We start from the raw sequence: 20,749 nt of genomic DNA, 5'->3' as shown, positions 1-20,749 counted from the left end.
CTAGGGTATCACGAGTTTGGTTCTGGCTCAGAAAAACAGCCAATGGAAAACTACCCATACCGTGAGGGCCCACCGGTGCGGTGGCGTGGCTTGGGTGTGACGAGAGAAAAGGGGGTACAAATCTCATCTTATTGGAATTTATATAGCGCCTTAACCAAGATGCTTTGCAGAGAATTAAGAATGGCACATGAATGCAATGGTGGGGATGAAGTGCATAAAATATACGAGAGGAGGTAATGGGCGAATCTGTGATGCGTGAATTACATAAAAGTAAAATTGATTACAATAAATGATGTTGAATGGACTGAATGAATGGAGAATGAGTGGTCGCCATGTTATGAGATTTTGAAGAGGGAATAGTAACGGTGATGACGAGGGGGAGATATTAAGGGATCGTGGGCCGAGCTCGGGAAAATAAGCGATCGTAGGGAGGAGCGGAAACTAGTGAGCGAAAGATGACCACTTAATGATATAACGTGGCAGCAGGGCCAGAGGCAGACGAACCCGCAGCTGAATCTTGTGCCAGGGCTGCTTGCGGGGGTTGATGCGCTGCACTTTGTTGCGCTTTGCAGCCTCCACGTACGCCTCGTGGCCCTGTCGGAAGTACATCACCTGCCGGAAAAGAGGGCGGTGAGGTGGAGGTAGAGGGCAGACGCGAGGCACGGACGACAACTCAGTGGAGGAGGCCGACAGGAACGCACACGCAGATGCACTCCGAGACAAGATCGTGGGCTATTTCACGTTCGAATTGGATGTCAACTTATTTTGCTATTTAACAAAAAAAATTACCAGGTAAAACCGGGTGGGTTAGACGGGCCATATTGTGTCACGAGCGATGAGCCCGACACCGTCAAGATCCTGGGATCAGGACCAGGATTTGGATCCAGGTTTCAGCCGCCCGTCACTAAACAAACCAGCTTCACGGCTGTCGCGAGTCACTGGTCTCAGCCCGATCACAATTGACTTGCATAGTCACCACTGGCTTACATCCGCACACCCCTGCCTCGTGTTCTGCGCGTCAGACTTGTGTCAGCAAATTCCCTGCACGATTTCTGTTCGTGGCTGTAAATAAGGAATTTGTATATAAACTTAAAATGATGATTACTATTACAAACAGTCTCACAGGCTCATAGATTTAATCTGAGAGAAGAGTCCAACTGATTTACGGCCAAACCGTTGAGTCAACTCCAATTATCCGTGGGAGGATGTTCAAGCATGCGGATTAAACTGAGCTTGCAATACAAATAATCACATTTTTATTTACACAGGCCCTGGTATGATTATCAAGATGCTCCTCACTCATCAGCGGGGTCAGAGACTCTGCGTCAACGTGACCGCAACCACGTCGACAAGTAAATAGACGACTTTAAAAAACACAATAACCAATAAATTATTCTAAGATTTTATATGCGAATATATCGCCCAATTTGCATTTGTTTCACATTATCCGGGCCAACTCTCCCCGAATTACTCCGGATAATCGTTGACAATAATAACAATGATGATGATCATCACTATCATCATCATGACAAAAACGACGATGATGATGATGTGACTGCGCCCCCTCTCACCTCGTCGCCCATCTGCGGCACGAAGGGGCAGCGCTGGGGCACCGTGTGCGTGACCCACACAGACGGCAGCCACTCCTCGGCCAGACGGCCCTGTCCCAGCAGCTGGGCGGCCACTCGCTGAAAAACATTACGCACACACACAAAGACAAAGACCCCCCTGATAGCTTCAACAGACTGTTGGGGTCAAGTGCTGTTAAGTGAGAACCTATGAAGGCCGGCAAGTTACACGACGGGGGTGTGGGTGGCCAGCACCATGCCCGACCGCCATTGTTTTCCCAGTGCCGATGTTTACACACTGCACCAGCTACTCATTTTCAGGCCGAGTCGACCTAGAGGTGCAGGATCCGGTTATGATCGTCATTGATGCGTTGGCCACGAGCGAGAATCGAACCTCGGGGTCTCCGGGTTCGTAGCGGCAGCACGCTAACCGTTACACTACCGCTCCCACTACATCTACACAAGCACACACACACACGTACGTACACAAGCATGCACAGAGTACACACGGGCCAGCACGCTAAACACATATCAATGCCGTGTCGGGCGAGCCGAGAGTGCGACACACGACCACAGCACAGATGACAAATTGTCTGTTTCCTAAATTAAAAAAGTAATTTCTTTACAACTGCTTTTTGTGTTTAGTTTGTTGTCCTTCCCCCACACCTCCGATTTAGCACGGTTGGCTACATACGGTGCGAAAGAAGTTCAACATACATACAAATCGCATGGGGCTTATCGTGCCAAACTAAGGCGGCCGTCACAGTTGAGTTTGTTGTCCTTCCCCCACACCACCGATTTAGCACGATTGGCTACGTACGGTGCGAAAGAAGTTCAACGTACATACAAATCGCATGGGGCTTATCGTGCCAAACTAAGGCGGCCATCACAGTTGACCCCCACCTTCTGTCGGCGCGTCCTGGTTTTCCGGCGGGGCCGCTCCCCCCCCGGGGGGCTCTCATCGGGGGCCCCCACCCTCTCCCCGTCGGAGCTGCTGCCCCGGCCCCTTTGCGCGGCGCGGCGGCGCACGGCGCGTTTCGGCGGCTGCAGGTTCACGCCGGCCTGTGCCGTCCAGTCCGAGTACTCGCTGGACGACTCGCTGGGTGCAACGGAGACAGCACCGAGCATCGCCGTCGTCATCACGAAGCCACATCCATCACTACCGACATGATCACCACTACAGAGGACGCGCTGGGCGAGGAGACGACAGCATCGTCGTCGTCACTGCCGCAATCTTTGTCGTCACTGCCGCCATCAGTCAGCTGCCGTCACCGTCACAGCGCCATCCACTGTCAATACCACCATCACGGCCCACTACCACGTACAGCCTTCACCATTACCGCCATCATTGCTGGCATCACTATTATCACTGTTGCCATCATTACCACTGTCAGTCACAGCATATGTCATCATCACCATTATTATTTTCACCACCGCAGTCATCACGACCACCATTATCAACATCCCCACCACGAATGTCATCATCATCATAGTGACACGGCTGCCGGCCGCTCACCTTGTCGTGCTGCTCTCGCTCTGCCACTCGTCGCCATCGTCCGACGACGATGCCCCACTGGGGCCGCCCGTGCGGTTCTCCTGCGCACAGGAACATACGTGAACACGCACACGCACGAACACACAAGACAAACGTCCCCCAGATAAGCCCCTGATTGTTGTCGCGGCACCTATTAATTAAGGCCGCCATGCACACAAGGGGGGAGGGGGGTGGAGGCCAGTGACATGCTTTGCCACACCCTTCTCTCTCCAATGCTTGTGTTTTTACACACGGCACCAAGTTACTCATTTAAGGCCGATTTAATCTCGGGGAGGCCCGGGACCGGTTCAGATATTAGTCACCAAGGTTGGCTGTGAGCGAGAATGGGAGTCTGTGCGAGTCTATGGGTCTCGTCAATTCGGACTTAAAGCAGTGCCTTGGTGCGGTCGTGTGTTGGGGCGAGAAAACACCACGCTTCATCTTCCTGTGTCATTCAGGCTCGCGAACAGCACTTGGCCCGTAAGTCTGTGTGGGCTACACGGCCAGATGTTTCCTTTGTCTTGTGTGTGTCATGGGGGATGGGTGGCTCTGTGGTTGGCACACCGCGATCTGGATTTGATCGTCACACTTGTAAATCAAATGGTGACTTGTCTACGTCTCCGTGAGGAGATAGAGCGATGTGATCGTGGGTTGTTATATCGCGACAACGTGAGCGGAGGCGGTTTCTGAATTAACGGAAGTCAGAGAGTCAGTGGTATCTACACGAGTCTACAGGCGACTGCGCGAGCCCGTGGCCGGAGTGAGCGAGCGCATGCCGGGGGGGGCCTGCAACGTACGTCCGACGAGCTGTCGTAGGCGGCTCGGCGCGGCGGGGCCGGCCGTCCGGGCTCCTCGAGCGTGGAGCGCGTGCGGTAGCCGTGGAGGCCGCCGTGCGAGGCCTGCTTCCTCCGCTGCTTCAGGCCCTTGGCGGCCACGTTGGGAGAGTCGGACTGTGGTGGCGGGAAGCGAGATCGTTGGTACAGAGACAAGAGACAAAAATTCCCCCCCCCTCCCATCGATTGCCTTTGACCGACTGTTGGGGTAAGGACTGTTTGTTGGCTAGCATCCACGATGGAATCGTGTGGCCAGAACAGAGGTCGCAAACGGGTTTTGATTCCTTACCCGTATCCGGCCGCACCAGATTCGCAAACGTGTACCCGTGCCCGTACCCGGCCGGGTAGGGCACGGGTACCCGTACTCGATACCCGGCCGGGTACGGGTAGCCGGGTATCGGGTAGGGTACGGGTATCGGGTACTCGATTGCGACCTCTGGGCCAGAACCATGCCTGGGGCTGCCTTTGTTCCCCCAGCTCAGGATGTTTGAATCCACTGCAACATGTACCCATGAAGAATGCACTGTACATACATCTACGTTGGGGGTGATGGGAGACATTTTTATCAGTACAGTGTGGGTGCACGTGTACACAAAGACAAATATCCCGCGATTAGCCTTAAAATACTGGTTCGGACAAGTTCTGTTAGCGAGTAGCATCTATCAAAACCGGCACGGCACACGAGGGGATGAGTGGCCAACATCACGCCCGGGCCGCATTTCTCTCCCCAGTGCTGATGTTTACACACCACATCAGGTACTCCATTTAAGGAAAAGCAAGACTAGAGCAGGTCCAGGACCGGTTCAAATTCTCGCCAATTATTATTGGTAATGAACGGGACTCGGGTCGCCGGGTTCGTAACCCATTACACCAACCACTACACAGGATCACAAGAATCAGAATATGTATTTATACTGGAGGAATCCGATGAACCAAAGCTTATTTTTTTCACACACTTCCATCGTAGGTAGACGCACATAACACACACAAACACGCGGCGCACGAAAGAATGCCGTCACAATTTCCGCTGGACGGAGGGAGTGGCATGCCGACAAAACGGCGGGGCCGGGACAAACCCTGCACCGGAATCTCCGGCCGCCATGGTGGACGTCGTCTCTCACCCTGTGTGCGGCGGAGATCGGCTTCCTCCTCTTCTCCCTCTCGTAGATGTCGGATTCCTCGACGCCTTTGGCGTGGCGGTAGCCCTCCTGCGTGCTGTTCGCGGGCACGCGTACGCACACACGCAGGCACACAATGACAAAGATCTCACCCCCGCACCCCCCCCGCCGCTATAGCCGTCACCAGACTGTTGGGGCAAGCACCTATGAAGGCAGGAACGGCACACGGTGGGGTGGGTGGCCAGCACCACGCCCTGCCACCTTTGTCTCCCCAGTGACGACATTTACACACCGCACCAGGTACTCATGAGGCCGAGTCAGCCTAGGGGAGGCCCAAGACTGCTTCAGACAATCACCACTGGTGTTGGTGTGTTTGTGGCTGTGAGCAGGAATCACTACCACTCTCCACGCACGCACACACCTTTCATGTCATCAACAGCCAGAGAGTGGTGGTGGCAACACGCGAACACCACGACCCTCGCTACTATCACCAGCTGTGGAGTGAGCGCCCCCGAGACTACTCAAGTCCGACTCCGTTGCTAACTATATTGAAGAATTAGCCATTGGCTACGCCTCTACAATCGGTTTTGGCCACCTTGGTTTCGGACCGTTATTTAATCGTGTGTGGATATATACGTATCCAGAGCACGCCCGATCTCAACAGATCTCGGAAGCCAAACAGAGCTGAGCGCTTAGACGGGTGGCGATCGTGCACGGCAGGTACGCAGCTAGATGGTAGGCAGCAGAGGGTCGCGAGACAAAATCCACATTGGTGCTGCACGTTCCGTGCTCCGGTGGGAATCCATCCCAGTAGCACCGTGAATAACAAAACGGCTGCCACCGAAATCGCCGCTCCGTGCCCTTCACCAGCCGTCGCACGGCCATGCTCTGATTGAGTGGCCTGCCTCTCTGCGCGTGCGTGTGTGCGATGACTGATAGGCGGGGAAGGGGGAGGAGGGGGGAAATTGCGGAGGGGGAGTGCGTGACCACCTGCTGAGGCCCGGCGCCACCTCGGGCACCACGAGGCGGTTGTTCCAGGCCAGCAGATCCCCCGAGGCGGTATTGAAGCGGCTCTGCGCCACGTTCTGCCGCACGCCCTCCACCTGCCCGCTCCGCCGACGCGGACCCGGGCTCCTCCGCGGCGTCTCGCTCTCTGCCCCGCGACACGACGCGCCGAGCGTTTCAACGTCACGTTAGTTTCGTCGCGGGTCTTCAACGAGGCCGCGCTTTGCACAGTTAACGATGCAGATGGTCGGCCTCCTTCTCACCCGTAAACGAGACCAATTACTCCAAGCCCTCCACTGGCTCCAAATCAAATCCCTTGATTTTATACTCTTGGGTTTTTTCGGTAAAGTCACGTTGCCTCCGAAACGTCGTGATTTTATTTAGTTATTTTCATTTATTCTTTTATTTTTTACCTACGCGACTTTACCAAAAAAATCTAAGAGTATGAATCCTTGCAGTCACGAAAGCTTCAAATCTAGAATCCCTTGAATTTAGTTTTAAAAGCGTTCAGCATCTTCAGTATTCTCTATGGACTCGTCTCGTCGCTGCCTACCTATCCCTTCAGCGGGCGTGACAGTGGCAAGATGTTAACTACCTCGCCTGGTATACAGGAGGTCGCGAGTTCGATCCCGACCCTGCCGCCTGTTGTATATTTGGAGTTTGCGTGTCTCTCCCCGTGGTCGCGTGGATTTTTCTCCGGAGTCCTTCGGTTTTCCCTCCACATACATTTCCGCATGATAAGCCACTTTGTTAAGAGCTATCATTAGTGGCCAGATCATGTCTGAAAGAGAGCTATATAGCTCAGTGGGCCTTACTTGGTAAAAGAAAAATTAGTTTAAATTTTGATTTAAAGCTTTCGTGACTGCAGGGATTCATATTCTGGGTTCTTTCGGTAAAGTCACGTAGAAGGGAAATAATAAAATAATATTAATATAAAACAATAAAAAAAAATTCTCACGACGTTTTGACTGCAAAACAAGCAACCACCATCAGGTGTGAAATCCACAGCAAGAAATTTGAAAAAAGTGGCGGTTTTAGTTAAGTTGAGTTTCCTTCTTACTACTCCCATCCACGCTCTCTCCTAGCTCTCCCCCCACCCCTCACTCTACTCTCCCCCCTCCCACCCCCTCGCACTTTCCCGCCTCTCTCCCCTCCCGCTCGCTCGTTGTACCGGAAGACGGCGGAGGATGCACCGTCAGCGGCACCGGCGACAACTCGGAGGAGGGCTCGTCCTGCCCCGTGGCTACCGCACGCTCGTCCTGTTCACGCTGGAGACGCAGGATCATGTTGTCCAGGATGCTTCCCTCAACTTGTGACGGCAGTCGTTTGCCGCAGGATGGTTGGGGGGGGGGGGGAAGGGCCCACACATACACACGGACAGTGTTAACGTTCATTTTTTCTATAGACGGCGTTAACTACATTCGAGAGCAAAATGTCATCATCGTGGCCACATGCACGCACAAAGACAAAGATGACCCTTATAGCCTTAACAGACTGTTGTAGACAAGTGCTGTTCTGTGAAGGCTGGCACGGTGCACGAAAGAGTGGGCGAGTTGCACCACCCCCGGCCGCCTTTGTTTCCCTAGTGGCGATGTTTACACATCGCACCAGGTACTCATTTGAGGCCGACCGAATTAAGCTAGCAAAGGCCCTGGACCGGTTCAGACAACAGTCAGGAAGCGGGAATCCAACTCGGGTCGCCGGGTTCGCAGCTCAGCGTGCGCCAACCACTACGTTACCGCTCCCCACAATACGTTACACTCGCACACACGAACACACGAACACGAATGCCACTGACACCATCTAACAAAGAAAGGTGACCGCATCGCACAATTTCAGATGCGCTTTTGCGACCGCCAGCAAAATCCCTTCGTTCCGACATTAGGAGGAAGCCACTGGACCGATGTACTTTTAAATCATCTACATTGCAAACTCACTTCTTTAGAACCGCTTTTTGCATTTACTTTCTTGTCCTTCCCCCGCCCCGCACCTCCGCCTAGCACGGTTGGCTACGTACGGTGCAAGAGAAGAGGTTCAACATCGTCGCCTGATGAGGCTGGCTGTAGTTACCGGCGACACGTCACTGTACTCGAGTTGTCAATGTTGTGGGTTTATTCTCCCACACACCGGTGCGCCGAATGCGTAACCAATGGCCACGTTTTGTTGACGTGACAAACCTTACTAATTGGCTGTGTCGGGTGGTGGCAGGGTTTAACGACACATTTATATTTCGATTTAAAGCTTTCGTGACTGCAGGGCTTCATATTCTTGGTTCTTTCGGTAAAGTCACGCAGAAGGGAAATAATAAAATAATCATTCCCCTTCGGCGTGACTTTACCGAAAGAACCAAGAATATGATTTTTATATTTAAGCGATCTAACCCCCATGAAACCTCTATGTACGCACGTACCCATCTGTGGGATGAGCTGGTGGAGGCTGCAGCCCTGGCGCCCCGGCACCAGGCGCTGGTAGCGTGGCGGGTGGGGGTTCCCGTCGACGTCCACCAGGAATGGCGGCGGCATGAGGTGCGGCGCCTGTTGCGTCTGCTCGTCCAGCACGAAGTTGTTGGCGTCGCGCAGCAGCGGCCGGTAATCCGTGTGGAAGAACATCTGGTCTGGGATCTGAGTCCGAGGAATACGAGTAGGGTTTTTTTTAGTGGCGGGCTCAGCGCTCCGATCGTCCGTGCCACATCACCGACAACAAAATAAACTACTTTTTTATTTTAACAGGCAAGGCCCACTGAGCTATGTGACCTGGGCCACAAATGATCACTCAACGAAGTGGCTGCTATCATCGTGTGGAAATTTGTTGCAGCCTGTTGATTTTTAATGGAGGGAAAAACCGTAGGAAGCGGAGAAAAATCCACACGACTATGGGGAGAACATGCAAACTAAAAAAATATACAGGCACCAGGGTAGGGGTCGAACCCACACCTTCCTGGATACCAGGCGAGAAGGTTAACATCTCACCACCGTGGCACCTAAGACCAACCCGGCTATCCCTGCGTAACCACACACAATGCACACGTGAATGCCGAGTGTAGGAAGTTGTCCAAAAGGCAAATTCGTTAACGCAAACACCACGAGGTTAATAACTGGCATCGCTAAACATTCGGATCTCGGACAAAACGAAAGAAAAATCAGCGGAGCAAAATTGCAACGAGAGGGGATAGCCGACAACTTTCCCGCGCCTGGAGAACACGGTTTAAGCACGAGCGGCCGAAAACCCGGAGTCAAACCCAGCATTCTCAGCAGTACCGGCTCGACACGATGATCAGCACCACATCAGCACCACCACCCCCCCAACGCCACATCACCGACGACGACAGCGACGACGTTACCTTGTCGTACTTGCTGCTCGAGCCAAAGCCGAAGATGAGGAGGTGCCCGTGGGAGTCGGTGCACGCAAAGTGCTGCCCGTCCGGCGAGAACTTGCAGTCGAAGACGGCGCCATGGCCCTGACCCTCGATCTGTCTCAATCAACACATGCGCCACCACACCACCACCAGAAAACACGCACGTTCCTCGCTTGTAATCATTGTACACCAGCTCACAAAGACAAAAATGTTTTTACTCTTATAAACTGATCGTTTATTAATGATTCCCAACTGCCGTCGCCATCTTGCGTACATTATCACATTAGGCAATCTTCTCCAATGCCTCTTAAAAAACCAGTCACGTTCCATCCCGAAGGTGATTAGACTTTTTTTTGCATAATTAGAATTTTAAGTGCAATTAACCTTTTTACTTAGCCTTATATTATCATTGCACCGTTATTCGTTTCCTCGGAAACTCTCCGATTTCACAGTTAGCGGACAGATGTCATCGCGACCACAATCGCGCGACGGGAAACCTGGCCCTGGTGTTGGCGGGTGACAGCGGGCGACGGCGGGCACGCACCATGTTGAAGTACGTGCGGATCTTGGCGCCGCGCGAAAGGTCCCACATGATGACGTTGCCGTCGTGGCCGGCCGACAGCAGGATGCGCGGATCCACGGGGTGCGACTCCAGCACGAACACCTCGTCCTCGTGGCCCTGGGGGGCACGGAGCACGCGTGAGAGAGCGCGGGGGGGGGGGGCACATGCAGGCACGTGCAAGCACGGGCACGCGCGGCACGTCGTACGCACACGCAAAAACAACCGCCGTCCGCCGCTACCCAGTAAACGTTGCGCCAACCGCAGGCCAATGGTTCTCAAAACCACATGCCAACATTGACCCAACCCTGCAACATCTACCGGGCAAGTGGTGGTGATGTCTCACGGCACCACTTGTGCCAAGCAAGCAAGCAAGCAACTTGGGAGGCCGACAGGTGAAGTGTGAAAAGTTCACTGCTGGGCAGGTCAGATGACAGACCCAGGTGCCGTGCGTTAACGGACTGAGATGACCGACTGCCAGTGGTGCTCCCCACTGTGCACTAAGGCACGAAACAAGATCCTCCGTATAGCCATTTAGAGAGAGACTATTGGGGCAAGAGCAGAGCAACGGCACTGCGGAGATACAACACACCACGCCCGGGCGCCATTGTCTCCCTAGTGCCGATGTTTACACGGCACACCAGGTACTAATTCGTCAACCTGAGAAGGGGCCCAAGACCGGTTCAAGTATTCACTGTTATTGCTCATGAGGGGCAATCGAACTCTGGATTGCCGGGTTTCGTGGCGCAGTGCACGCTAACCGCGCTCGCGCGACCACCACCACCCTCGCACGGCCCTCACCGTGAGGACATGCAGCAGCTGTCCAGTGTAGGAGCTCCACACTTTGAGCGCGAGGGTGTTGACGGCCGTGATGACGGTGCTGTCGTGCCGATCCCACGCCACCATGGTCACCTGTTGTTTCACAGACGCCACACCCCCACCGCCTCCGTTTCACCTCGAGCATGTACAAACGTATAGTTTTTTTTTTACTTTAAAAAAACACGTCAATAATCAACTTCATTGATAAATTGTTAATGGACTTCAGGTCACGATGACATGAAAGAGAAATCGGTGGAGTGTGTGACTGGTAGTTTCTGGAATAATTGAAGGAAAGTTTGTGATAAGACTAATAATGACAAACAAGTCTGGATGAGGATAATGAGACGCAACTCTGGGCTCACAAGACTGGATTAGACATTAAAGACACGAGGAAGAAGGCAAGAGTGAGGGGAAGTCCAATCAGGTATGTTGAATTTCTTTCGCATCGTACATAGCCAACCGTGCCAATCGAAAGTGTGAGGAAGGGCAAGTGGCTAGGGGCAAGTGTCAGGATTAGAAGCTAGCGAGTGCTGCCCATCTCAAGCACGTCGACAGGAAGTCCACTCAGGTGGCGAGGGGGAACGTGTTGTAAGAAGACAGGAAACCACGTCGGAATAAGAAAGGTGATGAACATGGAAGCAACAGGGCGGAGACCTGGAGGCCTAGAGAAAGAGGTTGTCCGGAGCCATGAGAACCCAGGAACAGGAATGGGTGGACGATGAGGAGCAGGAGGGCAAAGCCCAGAAAGAGGGAAGTCCATTAGGATTGTGTGAACAAAAGCCACCGTGCACCGTGCAGTGCCGACCTTCAGCTTGAACACCTTGTCTTCCACGGGCGGGTTGTTGTTTCTGCAGCCATGAAAACCAAACAGTGGGGGGGGTTAAAAAAACGAGGCCTGCTTTATGTACACCGTCACCCACGCCGGCCACACCGAGACAAACCCGAAAAGCTGCGCGAAGAAAACAAATCTGTGCCACGCAATTGGCGAGTTCAAATCCCGGTCGCGGCTAACGAACATCTGAAAACTCACCGATCCGCATTGGCCACCGATGGTTAGCCATGGCTGGGAATCAAACTTGGGTTAGGTAGGTTCATAGTGCAGCAGGAGTATATTACCCAGGAAGCTTGGAAGACATGTCAAGCAGGAGACTCTTCCACTCCTGCCGCCGGTATTGCCAGATCCGTGCCGTGCCGTCCCGGCTGCCACTCACAAACCTGCCGCAACAGCCACACGCAGAGCCCCCCGTATCGCCTTCAACAGAATGCTGGGGTAAGTGCTGTTAGAAAGCACCTATCAAGGACAAAACGGTACACGAGGGGTGGGTGGCCAGCACCACATCCGACAGCCTTTGTCTCCCCAGTGGAAAGGTTTATACACTGAACCAGGTACTCATTTGAGGCAGACTCGACCTAGCGGAGGCCCATAGCCGGTTCGCAGTGCGCTAACCGCGACAGTACCGCTCGCTACAGCCAAAAATTACAAAGATCCCCGATATAGCCTTAAAAGACTGTTGGGGGCAAGTGCTGTTAGCGAGCATTTATGAAGGCCGGCACAGCACATGAGGGGGTGGGTGGCCAACACCCCGCCCGACCGCCTTTGTCTCGCTAGTGGCGATGTTTGCACACTGGACCAGGTACTCATTTGAGGCCGAGTCAACCTAGGAGAGGCCCAGGACCGGTTCAAATAACAGTCACGGATGTTGGCCATGAGCAGTAATCGTATCCGGGTCACCAGGTACGTAGCGCAGTGCGCTAACCGATACGCTACCGCCATTCCGTCAATGACTTTGAAAAACATTTTGCAAACAGTAATTCAATGGATAATGGCTATATATTTAGGACTCGCTTTAATTATCGAGTTTATAACTACGTAAACATTTTGTCCGGAAATTCAATATTCAATATTCACGATACGATATTTTGCAGAACGGACGATACGATGACCACGAATGCCGTATTCGCAGCAGAGCGCAGTGGCAATGCCGGGCGAGGGCTGATGAATGTGCCACGGAGGGTGGGCCCCTCTCTTACCGGTCTCCGTTGTTGGAGAACTGAATACTGTCCACCTTGTCCTGGAACGAAAGAGCAAGAAACGTCAGAATACGTCAACCCGAGCGCGCGGGACAGTTTACACCGCGGCAGCTCCGTTCGCCGCCAAAATAAACGCACGAAGGTCCGGCGTAGGCGCTGTTACCGTGTGCGCTTCCAGCTCAGCGATCTTGTCCGGGGAGCGGTCCCCCAGGTAGTAGACACGGATCACATGGTCTGTGCTGCCCGTGGCCAAGAACATCCCACCTGGGGGAATACAACACAGGGGAAGTGGGGGGGGGCACACAGAAATGGGTCAGTGTTACTCAGCTACAATTAAACAATAGATTATTATGTGTAGATGCCGAACAATGTTATGGATGTGGAGAGTGGGGGGGGGCAATACTCGGGTTGTGTAGAGGCGGAGCAATGCAAGGAATGTGGAGTGGCTGGATAAAGCGAGGGGTGAGTAGAGGTGGGGTAAAGCGAGGGGTGAGTAGAGGTGGGGTAAAGCTAGGGGTGAGTAGTGGTGGGGTAAAGCGAGGGGTGAGTAGAGGTGGACTAAAGCTAGGGGTGAGTAGAGGTGGGGTAAAGCTGGGGGTGAGTAGAGGTGGGGTAAAGCTCGGGGTGAGTAGAGATGGGGTAAAGCTAGGGGTGAGTAGTGGTGGGGTAAAGCTGGGGGTGAGTAGAGGTGGGGTAAAGCTGGGGGTGAGTAGAGGTGGGGTAAAGCTGGGGGTGAGTAGAGGTGGGGTAAAGCTGGGGGTGAGTAGAGGTGGGGTAAAGCTGGGGGTGAGTAGTGGTGGGGTAAAGCTGGGGGTGAGTAGTGGTGGGGTAAAGCTAGGGGTGAGTAGTGGTGGGGTAAAGCTGGGGGTGAGTAGAGGTGGGGTAAAGCGAGGGGTGAGTAGTGGTGGGGTAAAGCGAGGGGTGAGTAGAGGTGGGGTAAAGCGAGGGGTGTGTAGAGGTGGGGTAAAGCGAGGGGTGTGTAGAGGTGGGGTAAAGCTGGGGGTGAATAGAGGTGGGGTAAAGCTGGGGGTGTGTAGAGGTGGGGTAAAGCGAGGGGTGAGTAGAGGTGGGGTAAAGCTAGGGGTGAGTAGAGGTGGGGTAAAGCGAGGGGTGAGTAGAGGTGGGGTAAAGCGAGGGGTGAGTAGAGGTGGGGTAAAGCTGGGGGTGAGTAGTGGTGGGGTAAAGCTAGGGGTGAGTAGAGGTGGGGTAAAGCTGGGGGTGAGTAGAGGTGGGGTAAAGCTAGGGGTGAGTAGAGGTGGGGTAAAGCGAGGCATGTCTAGTGGTGGGGTAAAGCTGGGGGTGAGTAGTGGTGGGGTAAAGCGAGGGGTGAGTAGAGGTGGGGTAAAGCGAGGCATGTCTAGTGGTGGGGTAAAGCTAGGGATGTGTAGCGGCTGAGCGTACCAGCGCTGAAGGAAGAACAGAAGATCTGCACGCCGGGTCGAGTCCTCTCCGTGAACTTCACGGGTCGCTCGCTGCAGGACAAGTCGAGGCACGTTACAAACCGCCGTCTCGGCCAAGGCGATGACGCTCATCAGTCGCGTGCTGCTGGATTCTTATATGAAGTATGAGATATATATACCTCCGTTTTCCAAAACTGGAACAAAATTTACAAGTTGACAAGTGATGTAAGACTGCAACTGGCGCGTGCCCTAACACAATATTTTGTAAAAAAATAAAAAAGGCCAAGTGATATAAAACGTCAATTCTTGTAAACACGTGATGTTATAACAGCAAATACGCGATAGGAAACAAATAGTACTGGGATAAACAGAGCCAACATGATATTTTTGATTCAACAGGATCTCACATCAACAGTGATTATCGTGCAACCTCTGGGGGGGGGGGTTTATTGGGTGCATGCCAAGGTAGCAAGGCGGATCGCCAATCGTATCAGGATTCATATTCGTCTGGTCCCGTTTTGTTTTGGAATATTTCGTACCATTGGCAAGATCTGGCTGCCGCCTGATTAGAGGCTGACTGAAATTGAATTTCTGGTTTCGGCCGACACCGAAAGCAAGCCGAACGTTAACTTTTTGGCTTCGGCCGAAACATAAAGTATGCCGAAAGAGACCATTTGCCAACTTTCGGCGCCGAAACCGAATTTCGGTCGGCGTCTAGACGCGTCACAGACTCGCACGCACACCCAAGCCCCCTCCTGCTGTGTGGAACCCATGTGAAGGAGGAGGTGGGGTGGGATGGGGTGCGATGGGGTGGTGGGAGGGTTGAATTGGATCATTGGAGAGGTGGGTGGGTTAGTTGGTGTATGTGTGTCTAGTGGGCGGATGATTGAGTGTGCGCGCACGCACACTGTTGGCATCAGCACACTGCTATAATCTGCTCAGTGTGCTGTGCGTGCGTCTGCGTGTGTGTGTGTGTTGCGTGCCTTGAGCTGCCTGTGAGAGCCCAGCCTCTGAGCCGCTCAAACAAAAGTGCTCCTGATGGACTGCTGCTGTGAGTGCTGGCTACGCGTGTGCTGCTTGCTGCTGCTCGCTAGTTTGGTGGTTTGGGGGGGGGGGGGGGAAGTGATTTTTTTCTTATTCTTCTCCATCGTCTGTCTTATCCTCCCCCCCACCACCACCACAACCCTCTGACCCCCATCCTTGCTTGAGTGTGCGTGTGTGCGCTGCTTGCGATCGCCGGAGAGAGTGAGGAGCGTCTGCCATCAACCACCACCGCCGCCGCCCGGAGTTGCATGCGCACGCACGCAGTTTAGAGGCCAACCGAAACTGAATTTCTGGTTTCGGCCGAAAACGAAACCAGACTGGAAGTTAAAAATTGACTTTCGGCCGAAACCGAAACTATGCCGAAAGAGGCAATTTGCCAACTTTCGGCGCCGGTTGTAATTACTGGCGGAACATCGTACTCGGATGGTAAATGTTGTGGATTTGCTCTCCAACACCAGTGTGCTGTACTAGTAACGAATTGGCATGTTCTGTTCACGCGATAAACCTTACTAATTGGCTGTGTCGGATGGTGGCGGGTTCAACGACATTCATAGTTACGAGATCCAACCCAAAAAACCTGTATTATGGATGATATTGGTCTCGGGAGTTACGTGTTAAACTGACCATTTTGTCCAGTTTTTTTTCCGCTCGCTCAACGCGCCCGCATGGAAGACTTCCAAAAAATTCGCACAAATCAGGGCTGAGGAACCGCTCCCTTACCGAGGGGGCTTGCGGATTATCTTTGGAGGGGCACGAGTTAAACGCACACCTCAGACACTCCTGTCACTGCAAGAGGCCTCTTGCAGTGTCTAGGCCGACTAACAGTCTAGGAGTACACCCAAAAAGATAGTCCGTAAAGGGTTAAACCTTTTAAGATTTACCGGCTGGGTTTTGGTCAACAAGTGCAATACATTTGCCCAGTTTTCTACAGGACTACTAGATCATCTGTGAAAAAATTGCTTTATACCTCATCGAATTCCTCCTCCAGTATAAATAAATATTCCGATTATGAAAAAAAATATTCTGAAGTCCCAAAAAGCAATGCAACTTTAACCAAACATTTCATTTATATCGGACTAACTTTATGAGAGTTATAGTGACCCCCCCCCTCTTTACAAGTGAGCCCTGAACACGCACGCACGAGACTTGCCAGAATTTGAGGGATGCAGCGTCCCACTGCCAGAAGCAAACAATGCCGTCGGCACCACTCGAGGTCAGCCAGCGCACGGAGCCCCGGCACTGCGGAGAGAACTGCACAAACCAAGATAAAGATCACCCGTGTAGCCTACATACCCGTCGCGTCAAGTCCTGCCACAGAGTAGCACCTATGAAGGCCGGCCCGGCACATGAAGGGGTGGGCTGCCAGCACCCACACACCCCTGGTCTCGATGTCTACACACCACACCGGGTACTCATTTAAGGCCGAGTCGACCTCGGGGAGGCCCAGGACCAGTTGGATAATCGACACTGGTGTTGGCTGCGAGAAGAAATCGAACTCGGGTCGCCGGAGTTTGTCACGCAGCGTTTACCACTCTGCCACCACCATTACCTCTCCCCCCTTCCCCCAACAGAACCGCACAAGCACGCACACAAGCACGCACACAAGCACGCACACAAGCACGCACACAAGCACGCACACAAGCACGCACACAAGCACGCACACAAGCACGCACACAAGCACGCACACAAGCACGCACACAAGCACGCACACAAGCACGCACACAAGCACGCACACAAGCACGCACACAAGCACGCACACAAGCACGCACACAAGCACGCACACAAGCACGCACACAAGCACGCACACAAGCACGCACACAAGCACGCACACAAGCACGCACACAAGCACGCACACAAGCACGCACACAAGCACGCACACAAGCACGCACACAAGCACGCACACAAGCACGCACACAAGCACGCACACAAGCACGCACACAAGCACGCACACAAGCACGCACACAAGCACGCACACAAGCACGCACACAAGCACGCACACAAGCACGCACACAAGCACGCACACAAGCACGCACACAAGCACGCACACAAGCACGCACGAAGACCAACCTGCAGGGAAGTGATGGAGGCCGTGTGACCCTGCAGCACGGCCATGGGGGCACAGGTGCGCAGACACCAGACGCGCACCACGTGGTCGCAGGTGCCGGCCGCCAGCAGCGAGTTCTCGTAGTTCACGGCCATGTCCGAGATCTCGGCCGCGTGGCCGCGCAGCGTGGCGAGAAGCCGCCCGTCCTCGGCCGACCACACCTTCACCAAGCAATCGTCGGAACCCTGCAACAGGCAGCATTGTGCACCGCCGATTATTCGCATTGCCAACACACAACGGGGGGGGGGGGGGGGGGGCCATACCCGTGTCAAATGACATCACGGGATTTGTAACATTTACTGTGAAGCAGACACCGCGTATTTACGGCCGATACACTCTCAGTATTTACTATTTTAACATTTTTTTTATTTTACCCGGTAAAACCCACTGAGCATTGTAGCTTTTTCAGAAGCAACCTGGCTATCAAAAATGATAGCTCAACGAAGTGGCTAATCGTTGCGTGGAAATTTACTGCAGCCAAATTGAACGCATGTTTCTAAATGTGGAGGGAAAAACCGGAGGACCCGGAGAAAAATCCACATGACCATGGGGAGAACATGCAAACTCCAAATATACATGCGTCAGGGTCGGGATCGAACCAACGTTATACCAGGCGAGGTAGTAAATGGGGTGAATTCGCTACCGCTGGGCCGTTTCACTGTAAACGTTATTTTACTTAATTCAGTTCATATCCTCCCTGAAAGTTAAACACATCGCGTTGGCTTGAAACCAACTCTTTGCTGGGAAAAGGTTTCAAAACGGAATGTTGTCTTGTCGCATAAGGAGAGACATCAGAACTGGAATATATAATTCAGAGAGAACAATATTATAATTAAAAACAAATTGAGAAACATCGTGCATATGCACGGATTATGCAATTCTTTCCAAAACTTGTTTTGTTTTCAAAATCATTTAATAATTATCAGTACAAAAACCATTGCATCGCTGTGAGGTGAAAGCACATTTGCATATATTGTAGTCCTTTACGCTCCGATGAGTATTATTGTGACCCCATGTTGCAGCCTTACTAATTCGACTGGACAAAAGCCTCTGTAACCAATGGAGCTGTTTGACCCTGAAATACTTCACACTGATCAGTGTAGATTGCACTCAAGTGTTGGTTGGGGAATGAGGGCCTGCCCAACCCTCACCTTTGAAGGGCTGGTTAACATTTGAATTGTCAATGATGTTAGTCATTCATAAGGCTACTTAAGTTTTCCATTCACATTGGGTAAAGGCAGTGGGACAGACACACAGATGCCCAGACACACAGACAAGCGCTTGCCACAAATGAACCACAACACCTTGCTAATTTTGTCAAAGGAGCATAAACCATCACGCAAACTGCGGTCATTCTGGCAGCAGTGGCTTGTGGCTAGCCATCAAACAAAGACGGTCACCGCATCACGCAATTTCAGATGTGCTTCTGTGGCCGTCTGGAACGCTCTTCCTTCCGATATTTGGAAGCCACTGGGAGCTATGCACTTTTAAATCTACATTGAAAACTAATTTCTTTAGAACTGCTTTGTGTTTAGTTTGTTGTCCTTCCCCCGCACCTCCAATTAGCACGGTTGGCGACGTACGAAATTCAAGATATGTACATACACATGGATAGAGCAAATTGATGAAAGATTTCAACCCGAGTTGGAAAACGTTAACAGCAGTGGCGGGTAACCGAGGGTCGGCGCGTACCGTGAATATGCGCTGGCCGGTGCGGTCGAACGCGAGGCAGTAGACGGAGGAGAGGTGCCCCAGGATGCGGCGGTGCATGCGCGCATGCTGATACAGCGTGATGGGCACGGCATGTCCATGCCGTATGCAGCCAGTGCGCTCGCGCGCCGACAGCAAACTCACTGCACCGCAACACGGCACAACACACGGGCTCACCACCGCCGTTGCACCACAACGCACAAAGCTCCCTGCCCCGTCGCAGCACAACGCACGAAATTACTGCACCGTTGCACCATGAATCGTTTCATGCCCATCAACTCACCACACAAAAGAATACGGGATTTCAAACAGCTATGAACATCCATACCCTAAAAAGGTAAACCCAACAGGCTCTTTGAGCCGTCATGTTTACAGCAATTGCAGCATGATCCAAATCATTAGCGGCAATGTTGCAGGCACGTATGGCCAATGAACTCCACCTCGACCCATCCACCAGTTTTATTGAAGAGCAATTTGAAAGTTTTGCGAATTGTAGTTTACGTCAACACAACGTTGAAATCTCAAGCACCGAAACCGTATCCGCAAGCCGCGCTCTCTCACCAAGGTGGGGCGGATTACCCACGCTGCTCTGGGGCTGAGGGGGGCGGCCGCGGTGCAGGGCGGCCAACGCCGATCCACGCCACACCACGCGGCCGAGGTCTGCGTCAAGAGAGGGTCACCAACAACAACAACGGACGCCAGCGTCAACACAAGCCACACAGATTCGAGCTGCAACTACCCACGCTTCAACTTCTGTACTTCACGTTATTTGTTTTGCTTTGGTTATTTTGGCGACCCGGGTCGCTCTTGCAAATGAGACTCCTGTATCCTGCGCTCTTGTGTTCTCACCTGGTTAAACAAAATCAACTTGAAAATCAAAACGTCCCACACCATTTCAATAAACCCTGATAAATTGATAATTGCTTGAATTAAGGGATGAAATTAAAATGCACCCGTGCGTCGCTTATCATTTGCATGAATGCCACACCCAGGAGGATAATAAAGTAAAGTACAGCCCCTTTGTCAATCCACTGCTGGATGAAGGTTTTCTCTCCACTCCCTCTCCATTGGAAGAGACACAGACAGACAATGACTATGGGGAGCTATGGGGGCACCAAGGTGTAGATCCGAGAGGCCTAAGAGCTTCTTTCGAAATAACCCCAGGACATTGGAGGAATGTAGAGCGTAAATCTGGATAATGGCCCGGGAATAAAAATGAGTGGTGTAAGAGGGGGGAGCAGGAAAGCAGACCCCACATGAGTCAGAAAAATGCCATGGAGAGGAACGACGCCCCATCTGTAACACGCGTGTTAAAACGATGTTGCAGGCCCGCACCTTTGCGTGTGCGCAGCAGGGACTGGCGACCGGCCCCCAGCAAAGAGCAGACCCCCGGCACGCTGGGCGGGATCTCGCGGTCCAGGAGAGGGCCCAGCCGCTGCACCACAAGCAGCAGGTGCTCGGGCACCAGGTGAGTGTGGCTCAGCACCTGCAGAGGCAGCGCAACACACAAACACACACACGGTCAGCCAGCCACACGCATCCAGCCACCAATGTTGGATTGAGGGGGGGGGGCGGTGACGTGGCCCAGCAGTAGCGTGTTCTCTACTTGCTGCGGAGGTTCCCAGTTCGAATACGGCAGGCCGCCCTGGTTAATACCGCGGTCGTGTGT

At 52.9% G+C, this 20,749-nt stretch overlaps 1 protein-coding gene across 3 annotated transcripts in view; it reads right to left on the bottom strand.

The window, feature by feature from the left end:
* The window catches only part of LOC144735897 (PH-interacting protein-like), a 47,303-nt gene that overhangs the window by 17,839 nt on the left and 8,715 nt on the right, over positions 1–20,749 (bottom strand). For 2 of the 3 annotated variants that reach the window (XM_078618474.1, XM_078618473.1), the window contains exons 1-17: positions 14,224–14,381; positions 12,986–13,086; positions 12,823–12,863; positions 11,908–12,006; positions 11,597–11,639; positions 10,774–10,884; positions 9,958–10,092; positions 9,399–9,527; positions 8,469–8,679; positions 7,230–7,367; positions 6,044–6,206; positions 5,057–5,150; positions 3,900–4,052; positions 3,085–3,164; positions 2,472–2,667; positions 1,572–1,688; positions 505–612 (exon numbers count right to left, since the gene is read on the bottom strand). In XM_078618474.1, coding sequence (XP_078474600.1) covers positions 505–612; positions 1,572–1,688; positions 2,472–2,667; positions 3,085–3,164; positions 3,900–4,052; positions 5,057–5,150; positions 6,044–6,206; positions 7,230–7,367; positions 8,469–8,679; positions 9,399–9,527; positions 9,958–10,092; positions 10,774–10,884; positions 11,597–11,639; positions 11,908–12,006; positions 12,823–12,863; positions 12,986–13,081 — 1,914 coding nt within the window. In that variant the 5' untranslated portion in view covers positions 13,082–13,086; positions 14,224–14,381. Of the gene's footprint in view, positions 1–504; positions 613–1,571; positions 1,689–2,471; positions 2,668–3,084; positions 3,165–3,899; positions 4,053–5,056; positions 5,151–6,043; positions 6,207–7,229; positions 7,368–8,468; positions 8,680–9,398; positions 9,528–9,957; positions 10,093–10,773; positions 10,885–11,596; positions 11,640–11,907; positions 12,007–12,822; positions 12,864–12,985; positions 13,087–14,223; positions 14,382–16,412; positions 16,518–17,333; positions 17,556–19,062; positions 19,224–19,641; positions 19,741–20,415; positions 20,567–20,749 lie in introns of those variants that run through there. The other variant, XM_078618475.1, reaches the window with a different exon arrangement.

Source organism: Lampetra planeri, chromosome 57 (genome assembly GCF_965212315.1).
Source record: "Lampetra planeri chromosome 57, kcLamPlan1.2.h2, whole genome shotgun sequence".
NCBI lineage: Eukaryota > Metazoa > Chordata > Hyperoartia > Petromyzontiformes > Petromyzontidae > Lampetra > Lampetra planeri.
This window is presented reverse-complemented; position numbering and strand designations above follow the sequence as displayed.